Below are 26,601 nucleotides of genomic sequence, written 5' to 3' on the forward strand. Positions count from 1 at the left end.
GAAGAAAAACATCCTGTGTTTGTTTCGACTAGGGAATATGACTTCATATCTGTAGCATGATAAATTGTCAAACATTACATTGATAACAATAATCATCTTTTCACCAGACCATGGACATTCTTTCCAATTGTTTTCTCCATTTGGATTTGTTTGTTCAAATGAGTTACTTTATGACCAGTAGAAAACAGTGGGCTTCTATACACTCTGTTTGAAAGGGATAGGAGTAAATCATATGAGATTCAGACATCTGATCGGAAAAACATTTTATATTGATGATGTGCTTTCTTAAATTATCTCCTAAAATTTAGCTTAACTTACATACTATGCTATAGTTACAAAGAGACAACATAGCATGTTACACAGATCCACCGTAAAGAGGGGGATGGGAATGCCATGGCTGTTACTGTGAATCCTTCCCTTAAAAAAACTACTTCTATTGTTTTCAATTTTATTTTATATTTGTCATTTCTTCAAGTACATCCAGGCAAAAATATAGATATCCATTTTTCATATTTCTTTATTTCAAAATGTTGTGGTATATATCAATGTATTTACACCTTTAGACTTTTTGATAGGACATTTTATTCTGCTTTAATCTTGCTGATAATATGAATGGACAGAATTTAAATTGCCTTAAAATGCCTGGGTACATGAGTGTGAGTTGCTCCCTATAAGTGTCCACCGTCAAGTTGAAATAAATCTTGTTGAAAATAAAAAACATCTTACAGTCCACTATTTTCAGCTGGACTCCAATGTGCAAGATCATAATCCTTGCAGTGCAGGCTACCTGCTGCGGTCAGGCTCCTGACCATCTATACAAAAACAGTTCTCAAACAGTGGAGAAGGCCCAGAAGCCCTGTTTTCTAACTTGCCCATTTTGTTTTGGGTGGAAAAAGTAATCTGCTGGTGAGTAGATAACAAGCCCCTCCGCTACCTTTACACCAAAGCAACACCAATTTGTGACACGGGTCATCACAGGGGAGCTATGTATCGATTACATAGGCAGCTATGTAATCGATACATAGCTGCCTGTCCCCTGAACACACTGTAAAAAAACGCAGTCTCTGTAGACAGCCCAGGCTCCACAAACACCAACAAAAACAAACTGTGCCAACCTGCACCACCAAACATAACAAACAGTGATCCAGCCAATAACCGACAAGAAGGATTTGGGGGTGGGGGTTGGGAGGTTAGTGCGCGGAAGGGAGGGGGAGGGGACGGGATGAGGGGGAGGGAGGAGCGAGCTAGACTTCGTTTTGTTTAACAATACTTTGAATGTCAACAAGAAGTGACATCACCCAACATCGCTTAGAGCACCTTTAACTTTTTGGTACCAGAATGATAAAATCAATTGCCTTGCCCGTTCAGTCCACTAGATGGTGGAGTTGGGGTTCCGTTTCTGGTGAGGTCAGCAGGAGAAATACTAATCTTTTTTTAGATAAAACAGATGTTGACAAAGTTTTGGAGACATAATTTGGAATTGAAAAAAAAAGAAGGTAAATTTAAACTTTATCTTGCTTAGTGGAAATATGCATTTTCTTCTTTCCTAATGTTTTAATCATTTTGTAGTCCACAGCGCTGTGGAGTAAGGTCTGGCTACATCACAGATACATTCTATGATAGGATAAAAAAACACTCTGGGCTGTTTGCATTTCTTTAAAACAGTCACAGTCGTCTTGGGCGGTGCTAAGCTCCGGACGCAGCGACGGTGCCTCTGCTAAATAGTCTCGGGAAGGAACTTGTTTTGGTGAAACGTGTACGTTCAAAAGTTGTTTTAGTCGTGCACCCAAAAAGAAAACGCCACAAACATTATTAAATAAAGTCAGTGTATGGAAATTAAGTCAAATTAGCTGGATTTTTGGTTAAACCCATTATCTCTTACCAGTGTATTGCCGTGTGTACTTCGTCCACAACAATCCCACCCATCGGTCCCAAAACGTCCCAGTTAAGCGGGATTTATGGTTCTGCGGAGGCTCCATGCAGAGCTTTCACCGTAGCCTACGTAAGTTGACTGAAGTTTATACTTGTGCGTTGGTGTGTGTGTGTTGATCTCTTTAAGAGAAAAGAAGGGCCGGCATGTGGGTTAGGGTTAGCATGTATGCGCGGGGAGTGTGTGGTGGAGTGAGTGAGAGTGACAGCGATTAGCTTCGGAGCGAGTACCGACTCCAGAGTCATAGTGAGAGAAACAAAGAAACTAAAATCTGGAGCAGGAAAAGTTAACCCTCTCCTTGATTTCATGTTGTTTATGGAGAAGGAGAACCAGGAAATGAGTCGGGGGAAATGCAACGCTACCAAGCCACGGCTGAGTGACGTACGTCACCGCGACGTGTAGTTACATTTTTCGCGAGGTACACGTCAGGCTACGGGGTAGGGTTCGGCATAAGGGTCCGTGTCTCCACGTACCTACGTACGTAGTCACGGCGTAGATTCAGCACAAAAGCCTAAATCACGCTTTAGAGAGTTAATGCCATAAACGTATTCTTTGTGCATCTTTACAATCATTCTACGAAAGAACCAAGCAAACCTGCCTTATTGCAACATCAAATTTTTTTTTGAACTTGCCATTTTTAGCGTGTAGCTTACTAGCTCGAGGTTTGTTGTTGTTTCCCGTAAAAAAAGGGACTCTAAGAACGGCAACACACGGAGAGTAAAATGTACTTCCGTTGATCCAGATTAATGATTTTGTGACCTCGTCAATTTAATGTAATCATTTGAGGGTCCTAATGCCCAGGTTTGGAGCATCCCCCTCCCTCAAAACAAGCACTTCCTAAATAAACCCCTCAACGCACATCCTACATGGACCCCCACCTACCTGGAAGGCTCTCAGCAGGGCCATGTGGTCGCTGAAGGTGTTGGAAGTGAAACGTGTGCGGCAGTGTAGAGCAGCTCTTTTCTGAGATCCCTGGGCGGGAAGGATGAAGGGGTCCCGATAGGCCAGAGTACAGGCAATGGTTAGAATGGGGTCCAGACACTTGAGCACCACAGCGCACAGCACCATCTTGCCCAGGTGGGGCTCCACAGGCAGATCTGCCAGGTGGTAGCCCAGATCAGTCAGGTCTTCATTCTGGTCCATAGCATCTATTGTCTGAAGAGAAATTGGCGGGAATCAATACAAACTCAGTAGGTTCGTTGGAGATGAGCGTCGCCTCGCCTGTAAAGTGGACGAGAGCAGGCAGCAGCAGCCGGGGCGGGGACAAAAAGCCTCGGTCAAGTCAGACAGATTCCAGCCGTTTCCAGCAGCCTTCAGGCTGAACAGGAAGTCACAGAAACACTCACATCCTGTTAGTTCTGATTCTGATTTAATAAGATGTTATCAGACCCAAATATCAGCTTGTACACAGTCTCCAGTTGTTTTTATTATGACAGAGTAGCTGTCATGTGCTCTACATGTGATGTGTTGCCGATGTGAATAACACACTGTAGGCGATCGCCGGTGATTGATTCTGCGCAGGCATGGTTCATCTCCAACGAGCCTAGTGACTCTGAGATGCTCAAATGGCTGGAATACTGTATGAGGATGTTGAGGCTTGTCTGTGTGTGTGTATAGTAAGGTATAAAGAAGGCAATATGGGATTTCTTTTAACCCTGTGAGGTATAAGGGCATTTTTACATATCTTTTACAATTCACCTTTTAAGGCTATTTGTATATAACCTGATCCCTGTGTATTTCGTATCAAAATGTTGAGAACAAACTCAGCTTTCTGTCTAGTGACGCCCAAATTTGTTCCAGAGCAATGTGTTAAGAGATAATTTGGCTCTAAAGCTGAAAGACTGATGTTCGCTTTTTTGTTGTTTTGGTGCTTGAAATTAATTTACAAAGGTCTTGGGTTCACAAAAGTAGCGTAATATATAAACAAAATAGTAAATAAATGTCTAAAATGAAATTTTGTAATATCGCTTTTTAAATAGAGTGTTGTCAAACATGGCCTGGACTTGCCGGGGCGTCTTTTGTCCTCAGAGGGTTATACTGATCAGGGATCGTCAGTCACCCCGATCACCTTACTCTGATCATTTACGTTAGTAAATTCTACACCATTCCAAGCAGTTGATTGAGAAGATGATTTCATATACAAGTTTAACATAAATGCTAGCTGCACTTAAAGTTAAATGTATTAAGCTGAAGACAACATTTAGTTACTTTGTTAACTTAGTAATTTTTGTAAACCAAAAAAAATGGTGCACAGCTCTATTATCTAGGCAAATACAAGTATGTGATCAAGACTCTGTATCGGCAGATATTCCTTTTTTTCTTTTTATCTGATAAGGGGCCAAAAAGGCGGATCGGGACATCCCTATAAAGTAGTAATAAAGTAGTATTTGTAGGTTCTTGTTACCTTTAGCATCTGCACAGCGTTCCTGATGGCATGTGCAGCAGGAGGCTGTGGAGCTTTGGACAAGAACTCTGCTACTGGACAGGAGGAGGGGGCCAGCAGTTTGGTCTGCAGACACAGTTCCTTAAACACACAACATGACACAGTATCACTATGACAGGCTTCAGTGGTCTTTAAAACAATCTGGTTAAGTAATCTACCGTTAGAATTATGCAAGATGGTAACGGTGGTGACACACATTGTATGTTACCTGGGGAATTTTAACATCAAAAAGTGAAAAGGCCTTAGGTGTGAAGTGTTGTGTGTGTGTTCTTGTGACCTGCTATGTGTATACTCTGTGTATGGCTCTGTAATATTAGGCTATAAGATGCGAGTCAGTCCCAGGAATAGTATATTTATTTACCTTTTCTTAGCCTGAACTGGACCAACTGAAACAATTACATGTGTGAAGAGAGGTATGCTTTGCCAATAAGTCAATAGATGATAAACACTAAGCAGTGCATTTAGCTATGCTATGGAAAAACTAAGTGTTTGGAATAAATCTTCAGCTCTTGCTGTGGGAATGTCTTTAAAGGATTAACCAGGTTATGTATATTGAATGACGTGTGTCAATTACCGGTAAATATTATGTGTTTGTAGACCTGTTACTTTATTTGTAAGATAACAAACATATCTGTGAATCTTTTTTATTGTATTAAGTTAATATAATTTTTTTTAGGATAATAAGTTTCTGGTATTTTAAACAAGTTCCAGGTCCAATGATGTAGATAAAAAAAAAAAAAATGCAGAAGTGATTTATCTTTATCTTGTGTGAACCTGTAAAGTCAGTGTTTAAGATAAATTAAAAAAAAGGACATTGCGTGACATAGGATGTGGTGCGTGTGTGTGTGTGTGTGTGTGTGTGTGTGTGTGTAAGCGTGTACCTGCAGTGGCATCCGCAGCAGCTGTGGAACCTGGAACTCCAGCATGTTGTTGAACCGGAGACGACTGAAGAGGTGGAAGCAAATCCCTGGTCTGCAGCGCCCAGCTCTGTGGACAGGTCACCCATTCAGTGCATTCTTTAGATGATTAAAACTTAGATTTATATCACTGATATTAACAGCAGAGGCTTTAACATTTTGTCTCAAGCATGAAGTACATCTCGGGTTCAAACCCTTTCTCTGTCAACAGAAGGAAGCAGCGCCAATTTCCAAAATCAAAGGCACAAGCAACAGTTCAATCACACACTTTCACCATCACAACGTGCCTAGCATTTTAATAATTGTACACAGCTTTTGGCCCTTCTTTATAGGATGTGAACCAAACTTGGTGTGTAAGTTCAGGGCTTAGTGCAAAATGTCTCCACTGAGTTTAATCAGCATTGCTCTAAGTGTTAGAGCAACTCAGGAGTCTAAGACATTTGAGTCATGGCCTATTTCCTGCTAAGCCCCACACACTGAAGTTTTTTGATTGATGGCGGCCATGGTTTTGCCCAATCTGGATCATTTTTTACAGAACTGTGTATCTCCGCCGCACAAGACCATATACCAAATTTGGTGTTGATAGTCAGAATCAAAAAAAGTCTATTGACATTTCTGTTTTTGACATTACGCAAATTAGCAAAAAATCCATCATGGTGGCCTTTAACGTTTGCTGGGTTTTGTCTTCATAATGTGAGGTCCCTTGCAAACAAGTCTTATATCTCAAGATTTTATTATGTCTAACATTATTGACAACAGTATCCCCCAGTCTCTCTCGGATCACAAGGCTGTGGTTTTCCCTACCTTGCCCCCGCTTCCTGCTGTAAGGCTACCAGTATCCACTCTCAGCCTTCTAATTTCAAGTCAGCCAACAGTCCGTGATTAACCCTGCATTCCAGCCAGCATATGCAAGCATCCACCGAGATATGCAAGTTAGTTTGTCCACCATCTCTTGGTTGATTTCTTTATTCTCCGTGTGAAAGTTCAGAATAATCTGCCTCATTTCAGAAAAAAAAATGACGCCGCTTTATCGTCGTAATACTCGCGTTCTATGTGACAGTACTCATGACAATAACAAAGGTTGGAAAAAATATGTTGACGTGTGAATTAATCGCACGAAAGAAAACGTCCCCGGTGTGTAAAGACCTATTTTATTGGGCCACGTTTAATGTTTCTAGCTCATTGCAGCCTATGACGACAAATATTAATAGACACAAACTCAGGTGAGATGTTAAGATTTAACATCTTTGGAGAATAAGGACATTGTTGATGTTACCTTCCCTTCCTTTGCAGAGCGCTGGCTTTTGAGATCCAAACCGTCTTTAACATGGACACATGACTGAGGGTATCAAAGGACTTCTACAACAGGGGGGAAAAAAACATGAAAAGAGTTAGTTACTTACCACAAGTATGAAATTCTATGTATTGTTAGACTTCACACAACTCTTGAGCAGTAACCGTACCTCTTTGACCTTTCCTGAATCAATGACAAAGACCACGTCGTTGATGGTGATGCTTGTCTCTGCAATGTTAGTAGAAAGAATCTGAAAAGGAAAAAAAAATGACCAGTTTTATAGTGTCACGGCAAAATCCACCTATTGGTTACTATTGGTCGCCAGGCTGGGGTGGGTGTGGCTTGTGTGCATCACAAAGCGGATGTGAAGCAGACACAGAGGAGGCTCAGTGAGAGGAGGATGCGTTTCTGATCTGTCGGGATATTTCCCCACCAAGTTGTGTTAAAGCGTAACTCTCGCCAAAATGCAACCTAGGGTCTTTTTGTGAATGTACCCGAGTCAAACTTTGGTTTAAAAGCATATTTAGGACTCAATCGCCAGCTATTTTTAAAACACTAAGAAGGCTCGACACAACATGAGACTTTGCTCGAAGTATCACCAGGGGCTCTACACATGAACTCCACCGGTGACCACGGGATATCCTAAATCTGTGGCTACTTGTTTTGATATTGACTCGTTTTGACTGCCGAGGTGGTAGCGGCCAGAAACAACAAGAGCTACGGTGAGTTGTTCAAAACCTTTCTTTTAATAAACTCTGGGCACACAAACAATGTTCTCAATGCTTTGGTTAAGGTGTAGAGCCCCTGGTGGTACTTCGAGCAAGGTCTCATGTTGTGTCGAGCCTTCTTAGTGTTTTAAAAATAGCTATTTTGAGGCTAGCATAAAAGTGCCCCTAGCTCTCCCATTCAAAAGGCCATTTGACCGAAAAACGAAAATACGGTAAATCTTAAAAGTGTCGATTCCGTCCTAAATATGCTTTTAAATGAAAGTTTGACTCGGGTACATTCACAAAAAGACCCTAGGTTGCATATTGGCGAGAGTTATGCTTTAATGTGATGTCCGCGTCTTGAATGTTTACAAATAAAATGTCACCAGTGTCGACGCTGTTTGACACCGCACCGACTGACGAGTGCTGAAACACGGAGAGGGCCACAGAATGGCAGGTAAGCCATCTCATCCTATCCTTTCGGCTAGGTGAACCAAGTATCTAGTACTGTTGATTAAAAAAATGCACAGCTAACCAAGCTCTGTTAGAATCCTAGATATTACGATAGTGTTTACTCTCCCCAGGGTTGTTAGCCTGGTTGACACCAGACCCTTCTCAGTTGTAACTGAGAGTGGGTCTGGGGAAGGATCATTCAAAGCTCATTTCCAAAGGGGCGTCACCAACGGACGCCGCTCAGAGGCTTCTGGGCGCAATTGGATAGTCCTTCAACCAATCAGACCAACGATCCGGGTGACGTAGCAGCGACAGCGGCATCAACGGTTTGCTGCGCTTCGGTGGCCGTCATGTTGAATGTAAACAAAACGCTGCTTGCTGTCGCTGCGCTATCGTCATTGTATAAGGCCACCTCAACGTGATTGGTGCCTCGATTTGGAACAATTGGAAATGGGCTTGAATGGGCTCTTGGCCAGACTGACTTGCAGAGCAAATCTCAAATTTGTCGGATGTTCGTCAGGGTTTTCCCAGGATACAGGGTTGTGGCTCTGATGTGACAATAGTGAGTGCATTTCCTTCAAATGTCATGTAAAATTCCATCAGTCAGCAGCTACTTGACATAGTCAATAGACAGAATGCATAATACAGACTGAAGTAGGGTACAGTTACTGGAATGTGCCGCTCAGTGGACATGAAGTTGACAAGTGTTGATGTTGGGAAATAGAACAGTAAACCAGTCAGGGCGTGCGTGCGTCAAGATGCTGCTGGCCTGTGTTGCTGTTGAATGACGAAAAATGTGTGCCTTGAGTGAGATCAGAGACTTACTATCTTCCTGATACCAGGTGGAGAGGTCTTCATGGCTTTCTTCTGATCCAGAGTCTGCATGTCTGAATGTAGAGTGAACACCTGGTACCTGAGAGACGATACACTTCTGTCATAGACACGCTACACAATGTGCAGCTGTGTTATACTATGGTCAACACAATCAACGGACCAGATGGCACAAACAATTAATAAAGGTCCATGTTAAAATATATGTTTGTATTGTTTAAAGTTTAATTTCTGTATTTTACAACCTGGACCATATTTTCCCATTCATTGATGTCTAAGTGACTAAAATCTTTGAAATTGGTCCAGTATTAAAGCTTTAGTGCTTTTTTACATTAATGAACGTTACATTCAAGCCATTGCCAAATGAGTTGATATAAAGTTAATTAAGACTATCAGCTCCACACAACTCTCTCTGGATTTCTTAGTATGGATATGTTCAGAAGATTGTGGCGCCGGCGACTTTCGTGCGCAATTATGGAAGCCTTGTGTCATGTTGATGCAACAACAGTGGTGTTGTCATTACTTAGAATTCTTCATTGGGACGACACAAACTACGCACTATAGCTTTAAGCGAGAACGCTGTAACCGGCAGCCGTGAACCCGGCTGCAATGTAATCATATAGGGCAAATGGGCATTGTCAGTTTCCATCCACTAAAAGAGCTGGTTTTGCAACTGACAGGCTCAGAAGTGTCTGACAACATTATGGAAATGATCCATACAGATATTGACCTTTTTGTTAACCAGTAAACCCCTTTGTGTTTAACCAGAAACGGATCGGAAATCGCCAAAATCACCTGACTTCATTTAAATAAACAATACTTTTAGCGTACATTTCAGCCAAACCAGAGTGGTGATTGTTGGAACAGTGAAAAGACGAAGCAAGACGGCTTTTGATAGTTTCATTTTGTTTCTGTCGACTTTAAAAGAAGTGTGTTTTACAATGATAAACTTACGGTTTATTTAAATGGAGTCTGGTGGGTTTGGCTATTGCGATTTCGGGGCTGTTTCAAAACGAAAAGGATCTTAGTCTCAAACAAAAAGGTCTATCTCTGCAGGGAGAAAATTGGGGAGGAATCAACATCTGCAACCAAGATTACAGCTTTCCCTGACTTAGCTACATGTGGCAGGGTATGTAACATAAACACTGCTGACATGATACGGAGCAGATAGAAAAAATAACTGAGGTTTTGGCTCACAGGGATTTCTTTTAAATATGTTTACTTCATTATTTGAAGCTTTTGGCCACGTTTAACATGAACATACAGCACTTTTAACATTAAAGATATGACGTAAAATACAGAAAAGCATAATAGTATAATATAGCATATAACATTATAGTATAGCACAATATCACATCTTGTCAGACACTTAGAATAATAATCTGAGCCTGTCCGCGGCAAAAACAGCACTTTTAGTGGACGAAAATTGAAGATGAACAATTTCCCATTAACGTTACGTTGCAGCTTTCGCTACTGCCAACTGCCGCGGTCTTGCTTACTACTAAACCAATTTCAAAGATTGTGGTTCCGATCAGTCACTTACATACAAAAACATAGGAAAATAGGTCCAAGTTAAAAAAAAAACCAAACTACATCAAGATGCATTGAGGACTGAGTTTACATCTATTGATACAATACAAGAATGCATCATTTATCTGTGTATTAAAATGCAATAAAGACACATCTCTACCGTATCATGACTTTAAATCAACATAACTGAAAACATACTACTATAGATATTGCATTTAAATATATTCAGTTTTTCTTATGTACAGTATACGTATATTACCTGTCAGAGTGGTTGGAGAATCTCTTGTCGTCATACAGGATGCGACCCCTGAGTGCCACTATGTCATCGTACCCAGGAAGAAAAATCAGTACAGCACCTGAAGACCAAGAGATAAAAGATCACATTCTAATAATCCTGAAATATCATCCACATTCCCGAAAAAAATCTGGCTGTGATTAATAGCCATGTTCACTAGGCAACGGGTCAACTTGGCAGTGTGAATCTTCTGTTGTTGCCATGCATCACACTGCTCAATAAGCAGCTATGTTAAAATTAGAGATGTTCCAATTCTGATACCAGTAGCGATGGAGTTTTTCACACTATCGTCATGGCTGAGCCGGCAAAAAAAGAAGCAGAAATCTAGGAAAGCATTGTTCAGAGGAACAGAGAAAGAGGAAACGGCAGACTGACCGAGCAAGTTTTTACAGTGTTGCCAAATATCTATTCTTAAGTTGTAGGGGGGCTCTATAGAGAAACCTGTAGGGGGGGCTCTATAGAGAAACCTGTAGGGGGGGCTATATAGAGAAGCCTGTAGGGGAGCTCTATAGAGAAACCTGTAGGGGGGCTCTATAGAGAAACCTGTAGGGGAGGCTCTATAGAGAAACCTGTGGGGGGGGGGGCTCTATAGAGAAACCTGTAGGGGGAGCTCTATAGAGAAACCCACGAGCAAAAACGGCAAAGAAATGGCTAAAACTGCAGCGCGCCCCTTTAATGTCTTTTTCCGTTATGACTGACTGTCAAACTGGGTAATTAAAGAAAGTTCTGGCATTCATTGTTTGTGTTTGCTCAGGTTTCACAAAAAGTTTAACCAAGCCAGGCCGTACAACAAAGATAGCATCATCCATACAGCTATCACATCCATACAGGGATAGTAGTACATAGTTGTTAGAACATTATAAAATATATGACACACTGGTATCGGAATCGGTGAGCATAAAATGGTATGATAATACAGGGATAAAGTATCGGACCATCTCTAGTTAAAATCCAGTGCTGAGGCTCACCGTCACTGGTGGTGGAGCAGATGTTGTGCAGCAGATCCATGATGAGGTCCAGGTCCACCCACTCATCATCAAAGCTGTGGTGGTACAGTTTGAGCAGCTCCTGCTCTTCGGGGGTGCTCGTCTCAGTACTGCCACACTGCACCAGAGTGGACTCACCAAGGCTGCTCACCTCCCCCAAAGGACTGCACAGTAGCAGGAATGTAGGTAGGTAATCCAATAAGTATATAAACTTTCTAAAACAGTATTTCAATGTGGACAAGCCTTTACTTTATGTATAGTTTCTTTAGGGCATGTAAAAGATGCTTGAAGGCAGGGAAAGAGTGGACCATTACTCATTTCACCATTAATAACTAAAAGAGTTAAAGCATAAAGAATTTTAAGTGCTAAAGCCCAATTTAAATCTTCTTCATCATCATCATTTCCATATAGGCATACATACATCTTCACGCTGAACATTCCGGACACACTCTTTCTTGAAACAAGAGCTACTAAATATAAATGATCCATAGCATTCACTGCCTCTCTATAGCAAAAAAGAACAAACCAAAGAGAAGAACTCCTTTACCTCTTTTTAGGGTAGTTAATCAAAGTCAACACTCACATGGAAGATTTGAGTAGATCCATGGCATCTATCTGCTGGAAGTGTTTGGCAAAGTCTAAGGCTGTCCTGAAATGAGATGAAAACACTGCCGCTCAATGCACTGGATGCATTAAATGCATTTATTTCATATATGCCCAACAGCTTGAAGGAGTATTAAAAGAGACCTATTGTACCCCATTTTCAGGTTCATACTTCATATTTTGTGTTTCTACTAGAACATGTTTACATCCTTTATTGTTCAAAAAACACTGCTGCACTTGTATTCACCCTCTGTCTGGGACGCTCTGCTGGAGCGCCTGTCTGTTTAAGCCCTCCTCCCGAAAACGTCTGCTCTAAATGGCCTGCGTTTCCAGAACTCTGGAGTCTCCGCGTCTGGGCGCTGCTATCACTTCCTCTGTACAGTCCGTTGCATGAGGACTGCAAATGAGCAGGACTTTGTACTGTGAGAAATCATCAATAAAGGCTTCTAAACCAAATACTACATAACAGTGATCCAACACTGGGGAGGAATCAACATCTGCAACCAAGATTACAGCTTTCCCTGACTTAGCATCGTGATAAAGTTCCCTTGGCCTTTGGAATTAAAATAGCCCCACATCATCAGGATGCATAGTATCCTGGAGCCATGTAATAACTGGCCTTTCAAAATAAAAGTCTGCCTGCCTCTATGGGAATTTAACATAGGGGTGTACTCACTTTTGTTGCCAGCAGTTTAGACATTAATGGCTGTGTGTTGAGTTATGTTGAGGGGACAGCACATTTACACTGTTATACAAGCTGTACACTTAATACTTTACATTGTAGCAAAGTGTAATTTCTTCAGTGTTGTCCCATTAAAAGATATAATGAAATATTTACTAAAATGTGAGGGGTGTACTCACTTTTGTGAGATACTATATATATATATATATTCTATTATACGCCTCCTCCATTTCTATGAACAAATGGTTGTGAATCACAGTAGCAATTGTGATGGGACTTCAATTAGCTTTGCGGCCTAACGTCAGCTTGGTAACATAACATGGTGGATGTCCTACCAGCCATTGGATGCCTTCAAGTTGATGTCTGCCCCCATGTTGAGCAGCTGCTCCATCTGTGTGAGGAACCCTCGACCTGCTGCCGCCATCAGAGGAGAAGTCCCTGTGTCACTGTGCCTGTAGTCCACTAGGTCAAAGAAGACAAGTATGAGGAACAGCTGGAGCCTTCATATCTCATATCTAAAACACAGGTCTTTCCATTCATTTTATATGGGAGTGGTGCGTCGGGGTTTGGGAAAACTTTTGGAGAAACGCAACCCCGTGTCACGCTGCGGTGGCCAATCATGTAACCGGAGATCAGACTTGTCGGCGTGTTTTAAACTATGGTTTGAGGCGGTGTGAGAGTCCCGTACAGGAAACGGGAAACATCACCGCCACAAGAACGTTTTAAAACACTATGAGGGTAAAAAAACGAAACGGCTTCTTTTGAAGCCTGACAAGGATCCCACCTCCTGTGGCTCCTATAGACCTTTGTCCTTACTAAATGTTGATGTGAAAGTACTGGCCAAGACTGTTGCTCTCCGTTTCGAAAGGGTTTTGCCTAGTATTAATTCTGTAGAACAGAATGGTTTAATTAAAGGAAGTTATTTATTTTTTAATACTCGTACTCTTTTAAACATCATCTATTCAACTAACTCACCTGAGATTGTAATATAATGAGACGACAAGAAGGCATTCGACAGGGTAGAGTGGGGATACTTATTTGCTGTATTAAAAAAAATTTGGCTTTGGAAATAAATTTATAAACTGGGTGAGATTATTATATACAATGCCACAAGCTAGTGTTCAAACAAACAATAGCCGTTCTGAATATTTTTTACTAGAAGGAGGGACACGTCAGGGCTGTCCTTTATCACCATCTTTGTTCGGCCTTGGCTGTTGATCAGTTGACCACTGTCCATCGCATTACGATCCTCCACCTGTTTTAAAAGGTGTTTTTCAAAACAGCGTTGTGAACACCCACAGCCCTATGTTCCCAAATTTCTACAATTTTTCTTCAAATTAGGCCCTATGTTCCCAGGGTTAGGGTTAGTTAGGGTTAGGGTTAGTTACCAGATTTAGCTAAAAGGTACATTCCATCTGTAGTCCATTGCTGCTGGACAATAGGTTGGGTGTAATTGGCTACCAAAATGGGAGAAAGGGGGATAAAATCTGAAACAAATTTATGAAAAAGGAAATGTGGGAAAATAGGGCCTAATTGTAGAAAGAAAATCTTAGAAATGTGGGAACTGTGGGAACATAGGGCAAATTTGTTTAAAGAAATCTTAGAAATGTGGTAACATAGGGTTGTGGGAACATAGGCACGCTCCCCTTTTCGCTATATGTGGATGATTTGTTGTGATATGTATCCGACCCTGTGTCCTGTCTTTCTGGCATTCTGTCTATTCTAGATACGCTTTGTTCTTTCTCTGGATATAAAAATAAAATTACAAAAGAGCAAATGTTATCCCATTAAAACAGCAGGTTTGCTACTTCGGCAAATGGATTTGCCGTTTAATATCAGTCACTCTGGCTTCAAGTATCTTGGTATTAACATAACATGAACATTTTCCTGCTAACTTTCCCACGCCTTTAACCAAAATGAAGTCCGACCTTCAGAGATGGAATAATCTGCCTCCCTCTCTTGTTGGGAAGATTAATGTCGTCAAAATTAATGGTTTGCCTAAATTTCTTTATCTGTTCCAATCAATTCCTCTGTTCCTACCTAAATATTTTTTGACTCCCTAGTTTGGTGGTGGTCTTGCCCTACCGAACTTTCAATTTTATTATTGGGCTACTCACATTCATAAAATACATTGCTGGTTTGTCTCTTCTAATTTAACTTGCAAACTGGAAGCCCTATCTTGCTGTCGGACATCTTCTATATCTGCTCTCATATATTCCTCCCTTCCAACAAAAATCTCATTGTATGTTAAAAATCCTGTGGTGCTTAATACTTTAAAAATTTGGTAAATTTGTAACAGCACATCTCCATTTGGTCCACTATGTAAGAATAATTTGTTCCCACCCCCATCTCTTGATGATTGAGGGTTGTGTGCCTTCTTTTTTTTTTCTTTGCCTTTTATGTATAATTTGTTGTGCTCTGTCATTTTGTCTTTTTCTGTTTGAAATCTAAACTGTACAAAATGTCTACTTTCAAAACTTGATTCTGATTTCAATAAAATATGTTTAAAAAAAAGAATTAAAAAAGGAAACACAAGCACTGAACTGCCCGGGAGTTTGTGTGATAGCTGAATGTTTCCTGCAACAACAAATCAACATTACCATTAACTTTTAGACCTGCTCTCGCTGCCCCCTGTTGGCTTCTTGCCTTGTGTGTGTGCACATGTGTTTATGTCTTTGTCTGATGTTTGTCTGATTGTTGGTCTGTTATGTTTCTATTGTACAATTTAGCTTAATAGCACTTTTTACCAAATGTATTGTAATTGTTATATTGTTATGTAAATATGTAATTTTACTTTCTTTTAGGGTGACTTTTACCATCTGTCTAGGGACTGCAGATAAAAATTTGCCTTCTGGCTAACTCTGGCATATTGACAGAAATGTATATTAATATGCACTGTCCCTGTAATAAATAAATAAATACATAGTTGCTCCTCTCTTTTCTCGCTCTCTCCCCTGTGAAATGAAGCTGCCTTCAAGTGTGGTCGGAAACGTCAAAATCTATAAACAGGTTTGACTGAAAACAGTTATAGTGAAATATAAAGTTTACTTGTGCTTGCGCACAACCCTGCGGCGAATCGCCGGATCGCGGACAAATGTTATTTGTCAAAGGAACAGTTCAACATTTTTGGAAATACACTTCTTTACAATAGATGTTTTCTGCTGAGAGTTAGAGTACGGTAAATACGAAGTTCAAAAATACACATACTTACACCTCAACAACTTGGGGTTTTATGGGGAGTTATGCGCTACGAGCAGTAATGGGTGGGCCATATGGATAAAATCTTTTCTGGAAATTCAGCTGAAAAACTGTTAAAATAAAAAAAGGAATGTCTAATCCAGTGAATTATACCTTACAAATAAAAAGGTACATGACATGAGAGATGACCACATATACCACCTGTACTATATAAATCATCTGCTGGAATTTGTATCACCATGGTACCATGCGCAATTCTTAGCATTTATTACCATTCTAATAGTGTTTACATGCCACATATCCAAAATAGTATAATGAATGATTCCAGAAAGGTAAGCCATACCGTTAACATTTTCATAGAGGATTAGGTTGAAGAGTTGAATGAAAGCATCCTGGTCTTCATTGAGGAAAACGTTGGAAATGCAAGAGTCCATCTCCTTCTGCAGCCACGGCTCCAGCTGTTCTGCATCATTGTCAGGCTGTGACACAAAATGGTACACTGACTCAACCTGGTGCCAAGCATCGACAGTTTCAACCAACACAGCAACATAACTCAACATAACTTCTGTGGCTAAACCAATTGTGCTAACTGCATTTTCCTATGTGAATATTAAGCCTCATGGGAGGGACTACCAGTTTAAAAGGGGCTGCCTTGGCCCTGGTGGAGTCAGTCTTGACTTGGTTACAGAGAAAGTAATATACTGGACTTCCAGGTTGCATATTGATTGTTTTTTTGTTTTTTTTAGTTTTTTTTTAGTAATTGAGGAACTCCCTTTTGTAATACTAGTGTAGTGCCCGTTTGAAGCGTGTGCCTGTTTGGAATGGGGCGATTGCTTGGTTCCCATTTTTTCTTTTCACAAAACTTTAACCATAAGCGCGGTTCAATCAGACGTGGCTCGGCTGCGGCTCATCTAGATATTCGGCATGCCCCCTTTTTTTCGTCCAGCAGTCACACATCCAGGTAGCGATGTGGTCTGGGCAGGGGAGGCTGGGGGCCTGGCTCAGCCAGCTGAGGAAGCCACTACAGCACGTAGAACGGCCGGGGAGAAATGCGCACAACCGCAGACAACAAAACAACGTGCTGGAGAGCCCAAGAGCCTGGGCATTCATCGAACGTGTGTCTGTGTACAATTCATTTCATCATTTGCATGTAGGGTGGACAGACATCACTTTTTAGCCCACTGCGAAGACATGCTGGGACAACCCATTCTCAAATACTGATGCTTGGTCAGTGGCTCACAGCGTCGGACACCGACACAAAAGGCACCCTTCAGAGTCTGTATGGGTAGGGGCTGTTTGGACACACCTAGAAAGACTTATTAGGGATTACATAATACACCCACACTGAACATACCTTGTCTGGATGAAACAATTGTGTTTATTGTTAAAAGCGTCTTTATTTTCCTTCTTTTTAGGGCAGCAGTAGCTTTGGCAGCAAAGGGGAATCCACAACTAAAAATATGATTGTAATATTTATTTGAACTTAACATGGTACGCATTTAAAAGTATACCAAATATTCTATATGTGTTCAGTGGAGGAAAAGAAGTTGTTGTTTTTTACCCAGACATGTCAAAATAATACATTTTAGAGCTGTAATTGCAATACAGCAATACTGTGAAACCGTGGTATTTTTGCTGAAGGTTATCATACCGTCAGAATCTCATACCGGCCCATGCTTAGTGTGCGCGTGTGCATGTGATGTTTACCGGCTTGTTAAAGGTGTTGTCCCCTCTGTCCGGGTAGCTGTTGTCCTGGAGGAAGCCTAAGGCAGACACCTCTGTCCTCTGTGTCTCCTCAACAGAACCGTTCTCCACCGCCTCACACCACTCCATCAAACGTTTCTGCTTCTTCTCCTCTGAGAACCAGAGCGGGTGATACACGCAGGAGATTAACATGAAGCCAGATGGAAGGCCGTAATGCTTAATTTTTAATTTTTTTTTTTTTTTTTTAATTCAGTCTGACTCAGTGGACTCGTTAATTAAAAGCGTCATACTTGTCTGTGTCTCTTCCTTGTATTTCATCAAGTCCTTGTTGTTAAAGCCCGTCAGCCTCAGAATGTCCTCCAGAAAGAGTTCCCTCACTTCAAACAGTCTTCCTTTGACTACAAATACAAGACAAAACTCTTCATTTAATAATGATAAAAATGATTTACATGCAGTTCCACATACACCGATGACCCACACACCCGGGGGGGACACTGAATTCTAATGTTTTGAGTTAATAAAATCCCATCTTTGTATGTATTTTAGGGCTGAAACGATTCCTCGAGTAACTCGAATAATTCGATTACTAAAAAGCTTTGTTTAATTAATGTTATTACCAACGTTGTATCGCTCATGGTGTTTCCGCACGGAGGATTATTCCTGTCGCACACCGGGCTGACGCTGCTTGCGACACATGCCATGAAGACTGACGGCAGCGTAAATAGTGAGGGGCTAAGAGCAGAGACAGGCTGGAGAAAACGACAGAAAGTGTCCAAAGTTTGGAATCAGTTCAAACGTAATTAAAAACGAAAACTCTGTACAGTGTGTCTACTGCAAAATCAAACTAGTTTACCACAATAATAGCACGACGTCAATGCTTCAGCATCTCAACAGAAAACATTGAGTCTAACTTAATCATCCATTCCACGAAGACGACCTGACAAAAGTAAATCACAGAGTGGTATGGACGATGAAACTACACCAAACACAACAACTATCAAAACCAAAGACAAGAAAATACGTAGTGGTGACCACAATCTGATCTAAAGAGCCGACTTGTTGACTATCCCTTCGGAAAAACAGCTGATTGTTGCGCACCACTCTCTCACTCTCTCTTCACGGAGAAACAGTTGATCAATGATCTACTAGCATAAGTGTCAAAGAGCTGTGTAGCATTGTAATCAAATATATAAATGAAAATAGGTTGAGTATAACTAATATTTACATATAGGCCTATATACAGATCAGTCTCAGGTTGAAACTTGTAGTTCTGAAAGTTAAGTTGCACAACTTAAGGTCATGTTTATGTATGTTTAATGTGTGCCTTAGTTTGAGGATGTTATTGCATTTCAGAAAATGTTTTCTTTAAAAACAATGTAATATGGCACTTAAATGCACTTATTATGTTTAGTTTTTTGAGAGATGATATTGTAAGCAATGTAGGCAATAAAAATGTTGCTTTTTCCAAAAATTAAACCAAACTATTGGATATTATTGCATGCCTATTGTCTATGGCACGCTGTTGTACAAATTAAGATAGTACACCCACTTCAATGCTCGAAAGTTAGATTGTCTAGATTTAGACCGGATTTGAATGGTACATGGGATAGATGCAAGAAAGCTCCTGCAGGTCTATTACATATGGACCTGAAGCAGAATCACAATCAGAATACTTTATTGATCCCCTCGGGGAAATTGTTACTGTTACTGTTATTGTTATATATGTTTTGGACATATATAATTCCTGGCAACCTATTTTTCAAAACCTTTTTAAAAATGGCTGATCCATCACCTTTTAATGCTCTATTTGGTGATGCACCACAGGGTGTGCATCTGAGTTCTTAACATGCCGGCCTTTTGCTCTCTTTCAGCCAGGGGAATTATACTGTCCAGGTGGATCAAAAAGATTAGGCAATATCTCAAGCTAGAGAAGATAGGACATTCTCTCCAAGCCTTTCTTGACATTTGTAGAAAACATGAACACCGAGAATGTAACCCCATGGCTATAAACCTTTGACTTATTTTGTGGTCGTGTGTTGTCTTTCTGTTGGGTTTGTTTGTGTGCTTTCCCTCTTAGGCAAGTGTGAAAAATGACTGATTCCTGATTTTAGTGGTGCAGGTCTGGGAGCTGTGTGGGAACATGGGATTAGATGGATACAGTTGACCGTTTTTATATTGGGAAAATCTGCAAGAACCAGATTAGAGGTGTTTTCTGCATCCTTTCCAACTGTCACAGAGAAGCCAACTAGCTGATAAACGTGCAAACAGCACTGATGCAGAAGCACCCTCGTAAAGCAGTTAACCCTCCTGTTGTCCTCGGGTCACATTTGACCCATTTCCAAGAAGTTTCTATATTTTAGAAAGTTGGGTTTTCTTTCAACCAAACTGTCAAAAAGAAATAACGTGGATGGTTCCATACAACGCTCTTCGAAAGTAAAATAAATGATCAGTTTACTACTTTCACAGAATTTAGATGTTTTATTTAATTTTATAGCGTTTGAAGGCAGGAACAGTGACAAACACGTCGAAAAAGGTGACAAAGACATCGAGAAAAGCTTCAAAAACATCGGGGAAAGCGACAAAAGTGTCGAAAGCGAAAAAGTTGTTATAGAAATGTTTTAATTTTAAATTTTGACCCAGAAAACCTAAAAAGTTGCATGGTCGACGGGAAGACAACACAAGGGTCAACAGTTTGGTATGAGCATCGATTCAATGACTACAGTTAGGACTTACGGTGGATCACAGGGCAGGAGCCAAAGTACTGAAGGAACAGGTCTATATCCAGAGCTGCACTGGAGAGGATCAGTTTTAATGTGGGGATCTTCTGAAGCACCTCCCGCATCTTTGTGAGCAGGAAGTCAGTCAGACCGTCACGCTCATGCACCTCGTCCTGTAACAAAATACAGCAAGTCCCTTTTGTTTTTATTCATTTTTTCATCGCAATAACAAAAAAAAAGCAAATGATATGACAGTATCACATGTACAGAGCAATGGCACCTCCAGCAAAGACAAGCATAAATACAAAAATAAATCAAAACTGCACCTTTACCATCACCCTCCGACGTTGGATCCGGAACCTTTTTATTGGATCAGGCACCTCCTGTGTCACCATGAAAAACTAATCGCCTAAATGATTAATTGATGAATTACTGTTTGTGTAGTGTTCAATGTTGTTATCTGTCTTGTTAGTCTTTATTTCCCATTGAAGTTCCAGAAAAATCTTGTGTTTGCATTTTCAATGCGTTTTGAGGTGAATTTTCAGGGTAAGACAGAGCGAGGAGATGGACGGAGGGAGGGAAGACAGAGGGGGGAGAGGGACGGAGGGAGGAGAGACAGAGGGGGGAGAGGGACGGAGGGAGGGGAGACATAGGGGGGAGAGGGACGGAGGGAGGGGAGACAGAGGGGGGAGAGGGACGGAGGGAGGGGAGACAGAGGGGGGAGAGGGACGGAGGGAGGAGAGACAGAGGGGGGAGAGGGACGGAGGGAGGGGAGACATAGGGGGGAGAGGGACGGAGGGGAGACAGTGGGGGGAGAGGGACGGAGGGAGGGGAGACAGAGTGGGGAGAGGGACGGAGGGAGGGGAGACAGAGGGGGGAGAGGGACGGAGGGAGGAGCGACAGAGGGGGGAGAGGGACGGAGGGAGGGGAGACATAGGGGGGAGAGGGACGGAGGGAGGGGAGACAGAGGGGGGAGAGGGACGGAGGGAGGAGAGACAGAGGGGGGAGAGGGACGGAGGGAGGGGAGACATAGGGGGGAGAGGGGCGGAGGGGAGACAGTGGGGGGAGAGGGACGGAGGGAGGAGAGACAGAGGGGGGAGAGGGACGGAAGGAGGGAAGACAGAGGGGGGAGAGGGACGGAGGGAGGAGAGACAGAGTGGATGGATAATTGCTGCTTGTGAAAACGATTGTTGAAGTGTATTTTTTAATTTTGTTTCTTACATTTCTCACCGATGCAGTGCATGTTCTGAAATAAAAATAGACATTGCCCTGATGTACACACAGCATTGTATAGGTTTTTTTAGTCAGAGAAGCTACGTAGACAGTGTCATTTTTTGTTTTGTTCCGTTAGCCTACCTCCAACCCCCGTTTTGAGTCACCCCCCCCCACCACCCCAATTGTTTTTTTTTACAAAATCTTCTTTTTGCTGACCTCCAGCGGTTCAACTTTTCCGCTTGCAGCGGTGATCTACTGGTGGACGCCATCACCCAGTGACATCACTGCAGGGTGTGTTTACACCCCGAAAGGGCTGCAAAACACTGTGTTTCATCCTTCTGTTATGTTATTTTTCAGAGAACAATCGCAGCTTCAAATATGTGTATCCCTAGTCACTACACTTACACTACTACACTGAGCTTCATCCTGGACTTTACATCTGCCCATACTATATATTCTTTGCAAATTCTGCACTCAATCCATTCAGCCTCTTTTTTCTTATGCAACAGTTATTTTGTATGTATATATTTTTCTGTATTTATTGTTTATTTCATGTTTGTTTGTTTATGTATGCACCTTTCACCAAGGCAAATTCCACATAAGTGTAACTTATTGTGGCAATGAAACCATTTCTGATTCTGATCCCATAAAGCAGGATTACAGAGTGAAGCAGTTTTTTTGAGATATGTCCTGTGTATGTGCAGTCTCGATGCTCACCACAATGACATGTGTGACCGTCGTCAGGCTGGCGTCCCCAGCCATCAACGTCCTGAGGAACACTCCACTGGTGCAAAAGGTCAGCAGCGTCTTGGGGGAGACCCTGAAGTTTCAAAGTCAACAGTAAGTGTTAGGGTTTTTTTTAATGCCACCTAGGTTGAAATGGAATGCCAAACTTCACAGCCATATAATGGAAAATCTGTATGGATTTTTTTTAAACCTGAGAAAAGAATTATTTTCCAAGTAAAGTTACCTAAATTTAACAAAACATTTTATTATAATACTCACATTCATATGTAATACACAATAGCTCTGTGAGGTGTATTTGTTGCATTTAGAGCTCTTAAGCTATAGATGGATACACAAAGATGTATTTTTCAACATCACTTGAGTTATTGTTTGATCCCAATCTGCTTTTGCGTCTAAAGAGGAGATGTTTCAATACCATTTCTCCTTCCTGATACAGATTTTGATACCTGAACTTGCCTAGTACAGATCTGATACCAGTGTGTAAAAAACTACATATATTTTGTTATGCTTTAACAGCTGTATACTACTATCTCTGTATGGATGTGTGAGGATTCCTATCTTTGTTGTCGGTCTGGCTCAGGTTAAACTTTTTGTGAAACATGAGCAAACACAAACAATGAACGCCATATAACTTTATATTAATATCCAGTTTGACAGTCAGTCATAACGGAAAAATAACATAAATAAGCTACTTTAAAGTAGATTTTCTTCAGGGCTAAATTACGGGGTATCGGATCGGTGCATTAACTTGCCTATACCAGCATTTTAGGCGGTATCGGAGGCTTTTCAGATACTGATATCGAAACATCTCTACGGTGGCTTGTTGGTAGCATGGTGCGCAAAGTTTTTTTTTTTCCTAAATTCTGACCGATAGGCGCCAGAGCCATGGATATATAATAACAACGGCCAGAGCTCACGCACACTCCACGGTCAAGAGCATATATGTCAAAACCCTGACGTAAACAGCAACTGTACTGTCGTATAACATCCAAGTCTCACCAAATGGAGTAAACTGAAACGCTTCACACACAAAATATTTATTCATGACGCTCTATTTTGATAATCAATTTTGAGATTCATGAAAAAAAGTAAATATTCCCTGATTCCAGCTTCTAAAATATGAATATTTTCTAGTTTCTTCACTTCTCCGCGACAGTAAACGGATTAAACAAGGATCGACATTAAATCGACAATGAAAATAATTGTTGGTTGCAGCCCTAGAAGGAAGCGTACTCATGGACGAGACTGACACCGCGAATATTAATGCCGTCCTCATCGGCTGAGCTGTAACCATAGAAATAAAATGGACAGAAAGGCCATTGAACGGTTTGTCGCGGTCATTTGATTGGTACACAACAAAATGGCGATTGTTGTTAGTTGTCATGGTGACAAGGTTCGTCAGTGGGGCCGTAAACTGGGAGGAGAGCCGGCCGCCGCAGCTCGGGAGACATTCTCGGAGCGGCGGGGAGTGAGGCGGAGGGACATTTAAATCCTGCGGCAACGTGTCAGAGGATGGCTGTATCCATCCCGCTGTTCAGCTCATTCTCTGTATCCAATGCGGCATATCAAGAGTCTTCTCTCCTATTGTATTGTATGCTGGTATGGACATTCAAAAATCACCCATTGGGAAATAAATTGGGGAAGATTGTTAAAACCTGAAAAATCATTGGTAAGCAACAGGTAGACCTGTACCAACTAGACGAGAACTAGACTACAACCACATTGGCACAGAAGGCAGACATGGTTTACATGGATACAACCCATCCACTCAGTGGAGTTCAAGCCGCTCCCTTCTGGTCGTAGATATAGATACCCTAACGTCAGAACTAACCAAGAAAAAAACTCATTCATTCCCATGGCAATAACCCAATTAAATAAGATATGGGGAGGGGTATGACTGGAGGAGGAATATATGTGAAGTACTGTGCAGTAGTTTCATTTATTTATGATATTAGGTCTTTTAGGGAAGTGCAACATACTCCTTTTTATTGATTGAATGTTATGTGTTAGATAAATAGCGCTGTAGACGTCTGGTTCAATGTTTGTGTTGTGGATTATGTGTCAATATGCCTGTACTGTACAACTAATTGCCTCTCTGGGACATTAAAGTTTTCTAAGTGTAAGTCTAAAATCACGGCGGAACCAGCAAGCTAGCCAGCCGCTGGACGACTTGTATGTTGGCTAACATTAGCTTGCGAACATCTGCTTTACCCCCTCACTGCATTGTTCACAGAGAACAAGCCGAATAAAGCCGTCACTCATGTGGCCATAGCAACTTGTGACGGACCAGTCAGGTGGACCACCTGCTGACCTCAGCCAACAGGAAGGTTTCTGCTCTGCGTCGCCTGAAGAAATTCAGTGTTCAAGACCCTGAACCGGTTCCTTGACTGTAGATCAGGCTAAAAGACTGAAAAGTACGCAGAAACGGGTACATAGAGACTCTCTGTGCTCTCAGATTGTGTACTTTGGCAGAGAGAGAGAGACGCACTCAATTGTGTCTTGACTTCAGGTCACAGGTCGTCAGACAAGGAACTGAAACAAACGGACAATCCTATGTTGTTGTACCGTACACTTGTTCAAACTTGTTTTTTGTAGCTCATCCTTGAAGTGAACTAGTTGCTCTAATGTAAGTGTAATTTGTGATGTGTTTCTACCAAACTTTATAAAAAGGCTCTGGTGTGATTTACCTGCTCTCTAGTCTGATGTGATAACCAACAGTCTGGCCAACACTCTCCCCTCTCTCAGCTGCCACTCTCTCAGCCACAGCGATGGCAGCCAGGCGTCTGGGCTGCGTGCAGAAGATCCTGCAGGGCTCTCCATTCCTGCTGCACTCATCCAGCAGGAACTGTGGGATCTGGACAACGCACAGGGACACCCTATTACCTTTACAGAGTCCATCCTAAGGCTCTATCTTTACCACGCATACTGTGAATAGTTATCCAATATCAGTGGATTTTGTCCCTTCCAAAAATATATAAGTTTGTGAACACAAAAGTGTGGTTTTAGTGTCACAATATTTCAAAAGAAAATGGTTGAATCTGGGAAATAGTTCCAAACGTAATAATTCTATTGACATAAATAGGGCCCCGCCCGCTCTTTCACCAGATTCCCTGTCTGTATCTTCACTTTCAACTGTCAAATAAGGTCAATTATGACAAAAAACAACAACACATGTATAAAAAAAGGCAGAAACAAGATTAAGATTATGTAAGGATGCTAAAATGAGCTAATTAGGCCTGAACACAAAGTACGGCTGAGGCTTGCCGGAATGATCAGCAAAAGGCTTATCCTCTGGGAACAATGACTGCACAAAATTCCATCTCAATGTGTCTGGTAGGTGTGGAGGTGTCTCAGTCGGGACCAAAGTGTTGGCCCGTCTGTCAGACAGACCCACCTGTGTCGTTTTTCCAGAGCCGGTTTCTCCCATCACCAACACCACTTTGTTTTCTCTGATGAGCTGAATGATCTCCTTCTGGCGCTCGTGCACAGGCAGGGATCGTCGAAAACTGTCCAGTTCCGAGGGACTCCTCCTCCGAGGCACCATGGGTATGCCGTTGTTAAGGCGACCGCTTGCCCTGGTCCTGTCACAACTGCCGTCTAAAGGGAAGAGCTGGAGAATATTACCTGACCCTATACAACACACCTGTTGACGGGACACTCAGGTTCGGCTGTTTCCCATTTTGAAATGCTTAGTCATGGTTGCATGATATGATGATTTAGATTGGTTGGTGTCCTGACATTACTGCATACATTGGAATATTTACATTTTACTGAACAATGTGCAAAGTGAACAGTGAGGTTTATCTGAGGTAGGGCAGCACCATATGAGGAAAATATGCGATAATGTTGATGAATATCGCAATAACGATATTACTTGCAATAAATAAACAGATATTTAAATGTACTCAGTTCTGTACTCAATAAATTGCTTGTTGAATTTTTAAACAACTAAAAGGAAATCATTTCTAACATGTTTATTGAACAAATTGAACATCAAATTAAATATAGAAGGCAGCACTAAAAAAAAAAAGAATGACAGTTACGTTTTAAAAGTGCAGTTTTTACTGATATTTTCTTTCAATTAACACAAAACAATCTCGGAGTGTCTATTGTGATATGTTGCAGCCTTCGCGATTTGTATATTGCGGCAAAAGTTTATGACACTGTGTGTGTGTGTGTGTATGTGTGTGTGTGTGTGTGCCGTTAAAAAAGGACATCTGGTATGCCATGCAAATTCCTTCTGTTCAAACCAAATAATTACTGTTGAATAAGCTTAGCTGTAATTAGGTCAATGTCTTGGCATGTGTGGAACATTGCATGGTCGGGATGTATAGCTCTCTGTTTTAGCT

General features: G+C 41.5%; 1 protein-coding gene across 3 annotated transcripts in view; it reads right to left on the reverse strand.

Annotated features, from left to right (window-relative positions):
- The window catches only part of LOC116041457 (3'-5' RNA helicase YTHDC2), a 58,739-nt gene that overhangs the window by 24,988 nt on the left and 7,150 nt on the right, over positions 1–26,601 (reverse strand). For 2 of the 3 annotated variants that reach the window (XM_031287356.2, XM_031287354.2), the window contains exons 5-21: positions 25,647–25,849; positions 24,940–25,106; positions 22,223–22,325; positions 20,307–20,463; positions 17,864–17,971; positions 17,577–17,725; positions 16,213–16,348; positions 13,007–13,133; positions 11,970–12,035; positions 11,369–11,550; positions 10,365–10,461; positions 8,570–8,657; positions 6,754–6,834; positions 6,567–6,649; positions 5,255–5,360; positions 4,335–4,454; positions 2,813–3,085 (exon numbers count right to left, since the gene is read on the reverse strand). In XM_031287356.2, the coding sequence (XP_031143216.1) occupies positions 2,813–3,085; positions 4,335–4,454; positions 5,255–5,360; positions 6,567–6,649; positions 6,754–6,834; positions 8,570–8,657; positions 10,365–10,461; positions 11,369–11,550; positions 11,970–12,035; positions 13,007–13,133; positions 16,213–16,348; positions 17,577–17,725; positions 17,864–17,971; positions 20,307–20,463; positions 22,223–22,325; positions 24,940–25,106; positions 25,647–25,849 (2,246 nt within the window). Of the gene's footprint in view, positions 1–2,812; positions 3,086–4,334; positions 4,455–5,254; positions 5,361–6,566; positions 6,650–6,753; positions 6,835–8,569; positions 8,658–10,364; positions 10,462–11,368; positions 11,551–11,969; positions 12,036–13,006; positions 13,134–16,212; positions 16,349–17,576; positions 17,726–17,863; positions 17,972–20,306; positions 20,464–22,222; positions 22,326–24,939; positions 25,107–25,646; positions 25,863–26,601 lie in introns of all 3 variants that reach the window. The other variant, XM_031287359.2, reaches the window with a different exon arrangement.

Source organism: Sander lucioperca, chromosome 14 (assembly GCF_008315115.2).
Source record: "Sander lucioperca isolate FBNREF2018 chromosome 14, SLUC_FBN_1.2, whole genome shotgun sequence".
NCBI classification, from domain to species: Eukaryota; Metazoa; Chordata; class Actinopteri; order Perciformes; family Percidae; genus Sander; species Sander lucioperca.